Source organism: Megalops cyprinoides, chromosome 2 (assembly GCF_013368585.1).
Source record: "Megalops cyprinoides isolate fMegCyp1 chromosome 2, fMegCyp1.pri, whole genome shotgun sequence".
Lineage (NCBI taxonomy): Eukaryota > Metazoa > Chordata > Actinopteri > Elopiformes > Megalopidae > Megalops > Megalops cyprinoides.
This window is the reverse complement of record NC_050584.1, coordinates 68,854,645-68,862,144: the sequence shown is the minus strand read 5'-3', so window position 1 is coordinate 68,862,144 and position 7,500 is coordinate 68,854,645. Positions and strand designations below refer to the sequence as shown.

Here is a 7,500-nt window from a genome sequence, read left to right as displayed (position 1 = left end):
GTGATATGATGTGATGTGATGGTGGATGTGATGTGACGTGATGTGATGTGATGTGATGTGATGCGATGTGACGTGTCTGAGACAGTCCCACCTCCCTCGGAGCGGTACCCCCAGCCGGTGACCCAGCAGGGCTGTCCGTCTGCGAGGGCCTGTGAGGGGGGGGGCAGGCAGACGGGCTGGATGAAGGCACTGAGGGAGGGGGGCCAGGTCTTGCGCAGCTGCAGAAGGGCGATGTCGTAGTCGAAGGTGAGCGCGTTGTAGTACTCGTGCACCACGATTCTGCGCACCTCGGCCACGTGTCTCGCCGCTCCCTGAGACAGCATCCCCAGGTGAGCGCTCCACTGCCGCGGGTCCGACAGCCTGCACACGCGGGGTCAGAGGTCACCTCACCGCTCCGCTGTGTGTGTGTGTGAGTGTGTGTGTGTGTGTGTGAGAGAGAGAGTGTGTGTGTGTGTGTGTGTGTGTGAGTGTGTGTGTGAGTGTGAGTGTGTGAGTGTGTGAGTGTGTGTGAGTGTGTGAGTGTGTGAGAGAGAGAGTGTGTGTGAGTGTGTGTGTGTGTGAGTGTGTGTGAGTGTGTGTGAGTGTGTGTGTGTGTGTGTGTGTTACCTCTCTCTGTTGAAGCAGTGAGCTGCAGACAGCAGCCAGTCGGTTGAGATGACGGTGCCGCCGCAGTACAGGTGACCAGCGAAGAGCAGGCTGACCTGCCAGGGCCACTCCCCCTCTGCAGCGCCGACCCCGCCCACCACGCGGCCCTGCTTCCGCGGGCTGGGGAGGCCACAGGCTGCAGGCCCAACACACACAGCAACACAGCGGTCAGAGCGACGCAGCGGTCAGAGCGACGCAGCGGTCAGAGTGTAGAGCGGCGGTCAGAGTGATGCAGCGGTCAGAGCAACGCAGCGGTCAGAGTGATGCAGCGGTCAGCGTGTAGAGTGGCGGTCAGAGTGATGCAGCGGTCAGAGCGACGCAGCGGTCAGCGTGTAGAGCGGTGGTCAGAGTGATGCAGCGGTCAGAGCGACGCAGCGGTCAGAGTGATGCAGCGGTCAGTGTGTTCGTGAGCGTCTCTTGAAAGCTGCGCTCAGAATGCTGAGTCAGGCTGGCAGGGGTCACTGGAGGTCAGGCGAATTCAATTAGATCCGCTGTGATGCGGGAGGCAGCCGGTGGTGTCAGTGATCAAAGCCGAGTCCGAGAGAAAATGAGCGCAGAGAGGATCGGCTTTCCCGGCCCACCCCCTCTGGGGGGGAGATGATTCAGGCCTCAAACACAGGCACACTCAGCCAGGCACCACGTCATGCAAGGTCACGCCTGCCACACGCTCATCCGAGGAAAACACCGGAATAATCTCAGAATGATCAAAGAACCAGTGACGCATTCTGTCATTATTTTCAAAGAGTGCAGATCATCAGGGGAAGATCTTCAGCCTGCAGAAGCCCCGCGCTCCTGAAACTCCCCCCGCCAGCGTTTGGGGAGAGCTCCTCTTTCCTCAGTCCCGCACTCTCACCCTGCAGCTGCCTGAAGGACACCGGCTTGCACTCCTTTCTCTAAACAGCGGAGGGCAGTGCTGCTGATCTTCCACATTTCCGCTGAAGTGATACGTACATAAATCACATGGTGGTTCCTATAGGCCGTTCAGCACTGGTTTAATGTCAGTCTGTGGTTAGTACAGGCTATTTAACACTGTTTTAGTGTTAGTCTGTAGTTACTACAGGCTATTTTAACACTGGTTTAGCATTGGTTTGTGGTTAGTACTGGCTGTTTAACACTTTTTTAGTGTTGGTTTGTGGTTAGTACAAGCTATTTTAACACTGGTTTAATGTTAGTCTGTGGTTAATACATGCTACTTTAACACTGGTTTAGTGCTGGTTTTGTGGTTAGTACAAGCTATCTTCACACTGGTTTAGTACTGTAATATGGTTAATTCAGGTTATGTTGGGCTGGGTTGGGTTTAGCGGTGACTTACAATTCGCAAAAAGTCTGCTGAACGTTAGTTTAGTGTTGGCTTTGAGTTGGTGTAGAGTATGTTTAGGGCCGGTATGTCTTACCTTTTGGGTTGGTTCAGGTGTGATACGGCGTGTGTGTGTAACGTTGTTTTTGCGTTGCTGTGACGTTGCTGTAGCGTTAGCGTTACTCACCGCAGTCGGCCTCGTCGCTGTGGTCGGGGCAGTCCGGCACTCCGTCACACTTTGCGTTTCTCTTCAGGATGCAGGCGCCACTGCGACACTGGAAACGGATCTCAGAGCAGCTCGTCTCTGCAGGGAGAGAGAGAGAGACCCGTTATACTCACTCACACTCACACACACACACACACACACACACTCACACACACACACACACACTCACAGACCCTCTCTCTCTCCCTCTCACACACACAGATAATGAGCTGTTGGTTCTTCTCTCTCAGCCTTGCATGGCTGTCACTCTGTCTGCAGAGGAATGTGACTGATTCAGCCGCCCGGAACATTCCTGCTGCTGCCCCTGAAACTAGTGTGTGTGTGTGTGTGTGTGAGAGAGTGTGTGTGTGTGTGTGTGTGTGTGAGAGTGTGAGAGAGTGTGTGTGTGTGTGTGTGTGAGAGTGTGTGTGTGTGTGCATGAGTGTGTGTGTGTGTGTGAGTGTGTGTGTGTGTGTGTGTGTGTATGAGTGTGTATGTGTGAGTGATTGTGTGCGTGTGTGTGTGTGTGTGTGTGTGAGTGAGTGTGAGTCTGTGTGTGTGAGTGTGTGTGTGTGTGTGCGTGTGTGTTGTATAAATTGAGGGCAGCAGTTCAGCATAGTAGTAAGGAGCCGTGCTTGTAACTGAAAGGTTGCTGGTTTGATTCCCCGCTGGGACACTGCTGCTGTATTCCTGTGTAAAGTACTTAACCTACAACAGCCTCAGTAAACATCCAGCGGTATATACGGGTAACCCACAACTAACTTATCCCAAAAATGAGTTTCTACTGATCAGATTTATACTGGCGATCATGTTTATTCACAAAACACTTCACATTTGTTTAGTAAATTAATACAGCAAAGCAGCGGCATTGTTTGAGCTGCAGCACTTTGCTTTAACAGCTACAGTGTGGTTTCATGAAACATAACTCAGACAGACAGACAGACAGACGGTCATCTGTCATAAATCACCACATTAATGCCTAAATTTTTACACTATCATCCACTGCAGGGAGCACAAGTGCTTAAATTACATGAATGTCTTTCTCCTATTTGCTCTGTTCCAAAACAGCTGGCAAGGAACAGGTTAAACTCAAGGTAAAGTAGAGTGTGTGCCACACCCTGCCACACCCAGGGTGCGTGCAGTGGTCTTCTTTACCCAGCCAGCTCAGCCACACTCTGAAAGCTCCCATAATGCACCTGCAGCTCCCATAATGCACCTGCAGTTCTCATAGTGTGCAGTGGTCTTCTTTACACGACATTATTGGCATTTAGCAGACACTCTCACACAGAGTGACTTACATCAGTTACAGTTTTTTCAATGTTATCCATTTATACTGCTGCATATTTACTGAGGCAATTCTGGGTTAAGTACCTTGCCCAGGGGAGCAGCAGCAGCGCCCCAGTGGGAAATCAAACCAGCAACTTCTTGATCATGAGTCCTGCACCTTAACTGCTACTAATTTAACTACACTGCCACCCAGCTCCCCCCCGACTTGTGTTGAGAAGAGTGTACTACAGATGCAGAGGTGGCCACGTTTACCCAGGGTGCAGTTGGTCTCGTCCCTGCCATCCGCGCAGTCTGTCTCTCCATTGCAGACGTAGAGTGGGTGCACAGGCATGGGGCCGGCGCAGTTTTTGGAGGGTTTGGCTGTAAGGGGGAGCAATATGGAGAGGGATCAGATGGACACACTGTACTGCTCCCTGTACTGACACCCCCTCCACCCCCCACCACTACATTACATTATTGGCATTTAGCAGACACACTTATCCAGAGTGATTTACATAGGTTGCAGTTTTTACATGTTCTCCATTTATACAGCTGGATGTTTACTGAGGCAATTCTAGGTTAAGTACCTTGCCCAAGCGTACAGCAGCTGTGTCCCAATGGGGAATCGAACTGGCAACTTTTCAGGCATGAGTCCTGCTTCTGAACCACTATGCTACACTGCCATCTACAACACCCACAGCATCACTCTGACTCCACCCCCACACCTGCAGCATCACTCTAACTCCACCCCCACACCTGCAGCATCACTCTAACTCCACCCCCACACCTGCAGCATCACTCTGACTCCACCCCCCACACCTACAGCATCACTCTGACTCCACCCCCCACACCTGCAGCATCACTCTGACTCCACCCCCCACACCTACAGCATCACTCTGACTCCACCCCCCACACCTACAGCATCACTCTGACTCCACCCCCCACACCTACAGCATCACTCTGACTCCACCCCCCACACCTGCAGCATCACTCTGACTCCACCCCCCACACCTACAGCATCACTCTGACTCCACCCCAACACCTACAGCATCGCTGCGACCCCGCCCCCATTCCCGCCTACCGCAAAAGAGCTCGTCGCTCTCGTCCCTGCAGTCGTCCAATCCGTCGCACCGACGGCCCTTGTCCACACACAGCCCGGTGGAGCACAGGAAGTGACTGTCAGGGCATGCTGGGACAGAGAACGAGACAGACTGCAGTGAGAGGAGGGGAGAAACACACCAGCATGGAGGAGAAACCAGAGAGAAACTCACCAGCATGGAGGAGAAACCAGAGAGAAACACACCAGCATGGAGGAGAAACCAGAGAGAAACACACCAGCATGGAGGGGAAACCAAAGAGAAACACACCAGCATGGAGGAGAAACCAGAGAGAAACACACCAGCATGGAGGAGAAACCAGAGAGAAACACACCAGCATGGAGGAGAAACCAGAGAGAAACACACCAGCATGGAGGAGAAACCAGAGAGAAACACACACGTGTGGAGTAAGAAGGGACAGGTTTGGTGACAGTCACACTCTGCGGGTCAGTGTGAGGGACAGACGCGGAACATTAACACTCTGCGGGTCAGTGTGAGGGACAGACGCGGAACATTAACACTCTGTGGGTCAGTGTGAGGGACAGACGCGGAACATTAACACTCTGTGGGTCAGTGTGAGGGACAGTCGCGGAACATTAACACTCTGCGGGTCAGTGTGAGGGACAGACGCGGAACATTAACACTCTGTGGGTCAGTGTGAGGGACAGACGCGGAACATTAACACTCTGCGGGTCAGTGTGAGGGACAGACGCGGAACATTAACACTCTGTGGGTCAGTGTGAGGGACAGACGCGGAACATTAACACTCTGTGGGTCAGTGTGAGGGACAGACGCAGTAAGAGTCCCGGATCTGCAGGCTCACGCTGGCTGATGTTGTAGCTGCTGAACTGGGCACTGAACGGGAGGTCGGCCAGGCGTGAGCTGCAGCGGAACACCACCTCAGGACTCGGGTCTGGGATGCGGAACACGGTGGAGTGGTCGACGTAGCTGCCGCAGTATCTGCAGAGCAGGAGGTGCACGCTTAGACAGGAAAAACACGCTTACACAGGAGATACATGCTTACACAGCTAGAACACACGCTAACACAGAAAAAAATGCTTACACAGGAAAAACACACACTCACACACTCTCACACACACTCACACACTCTCACACACACACACACACACACACACACACACACTCACACACACACTCTCACACACACACACTCTCACACACACACACTCTCACACACACACACACACACTCAAACACACACACACACACTCACACACACACACACACACACACTCACACACACACACACTCACACACACTCACACACTCTCACTCACACACACTCACACACACACTCTCTCTCTCTCTTACATGATCTCGTTTACTTTCCACCAGCCATGTTCGCAGCCCTTCAGGTCTTTGAGACTCAGCATGTAGTTCTGAAACTTCAGAGCGACGCCCAGCACAGGATGCGGACTCTGCAGAGACACACACACACACACACACACACACACACACACACACACACACACACACACACACACACACACACACACAGACACACCAGCACTGAGTGCCTCTGGAAATTTCCAGCACTCTCGACAGGACCATCTGCTGTGGTCAGCTATTCATTTCATACTTAACATATGTTATTACATGCATATATACATTCAAAATGAAACCAGAGTTGGAAAGAGGAAGAGTTACCTGCCATGCCCAGGTGCAGCAGTGACAGTTACCTGAAAGATCCAGGTGCAGCTGCACTGGATGGGCAGCAGGCTGGGGTGGAAGGGGCTGTTGAGCTCTCCGCTGAATTCGGGATTCACCGGCAGCTGCAGCACACTGAAACAGCCTGACAGAGAGTAACTGCAGCTGCAGCACACTGAAACAGCCTGACAGAGAGTAACTGCAGCTGCAGCACACTGAAACAGCCTGACAGAGAGTAACTGCAGCTGCAGCACACTGAAACAGCCTGACAGAACTGCAGCTGCAGCACACTGAAACAGCCTGACAGAACTGCAGCTGCAGCACACTGAAACAGCCTGACAGAGAGTAACTGCAGCTGCAGCACACTGAAACAGCCTGACAGAGAGTAACTGCAGCTGCAGCACACTGAAACAGCCTGACAGAGAGTAACTCCAGCTGCAGCACACTGAAACAGCCTGACAGAGAGTAACTCCAGCTGCAGCACACTGAAACAGCCTGACAGAACTGCAGCTGCGGCACACTGAAACAGCCTGACAGAGAGTAACTGCAGCTGCAGCACACTGAAACAGCCTGACAGAACTGCAGCTGCGGCACACTGAAACAGCCTGACAGAACTGCAGCTGCAGCACACTGAAACAGCCTGACAGAGAGTAACTGCAGCTGCAGCACACTGAAACAGCCTGACAGAGAGTAACTGCAGCTGCAGCACACTGAAACAGCCTGACAGAACTGCAGCTGCAGCACACTGAAACAGCCTGACAGAGAGTAACTCCAGCTGCAGCACACTGAAACAGCCTGACAGAACTGCAGCTGCAGCACACTGAAACAGCCTGACAGAGAGTAACTCCAGCTGCAGCACACTGAAACAGCCTGACAGAACTGCAGCTGCGGCACACTGAAACAGCCTGACAGAACTGCAGCTGCAGCACACTGAAACAGCCTGACAAAGAGTAACTGCAGCTGCGGCACACTGAAACAGCCTGACAGAACTGCAGCTGCAGCACACTGAAACAGCCTGACAGAGAGTAACTGCAGCTGCGGCACACTGAAACAGCCTGACAGAGAGTAACTGCAGCTGCGGCACACTGAAACAGCCTGACAGAGAGTAACTGCAGCTGCGGCACACTGAAACAGCCTGACAGAGAGTAACTGCAGCTGCAGCACACTGAAACAGCCTGACAGAGAGTAACTGCAGCTGCAGCACACTGAAACAGCCTGACAGAACTGCAGCTGCAGCACACTGAAACAGCCTGACAGAACTGCAGCTGCAGCACACTGAAACAGCCTGACAGAGAGTAACTGCAGCTGCAGCACACTGAAAC

General features: G+C 52.8%; 1 protein-coding gene across 1 annotated transcript in view; it reads right to left on the bottom strand.

The window, feature by feature from the left end:
• LOC118772359 overlaps positions 1-7,500 on the bottom strand; it is a 44,963-nt gene that overhangs the window by 29,015 nt on the left and 8,448 nt on the right. Inside the window, exons 8-15 of the mRNA XM_036520620.1 lie at positions 6,211-6,323; positions 5,843-5,949; positions 5,334-5,470; positions 4,495-4,602; positions 3,687-3,794; positions 2,130-2,246; positions 607-781; positions 92-360 (exon numbers count right to left, since the gene is read on the bottom strand). Coding sequence (XP_036376513.1) covers positions 92-360; positions 607-781; positions 2,130-2,246; positions 3,687-3,794; positions 4,495-4,602; positions 5,334-5,470; positions 5,843-5,949; positions 6,211-6,323 — 1,134 coding nt within the window. The remainder of the gene's footprint in view (positions 1-91; positions 361-606; positions 782-2,129; positions 2,247-3,686; positions 3,795-4,494; positions 4,603-5,333; positions 5,471-5,842; positions 5,950-6,210; positions 6,324-7,500) is intronic.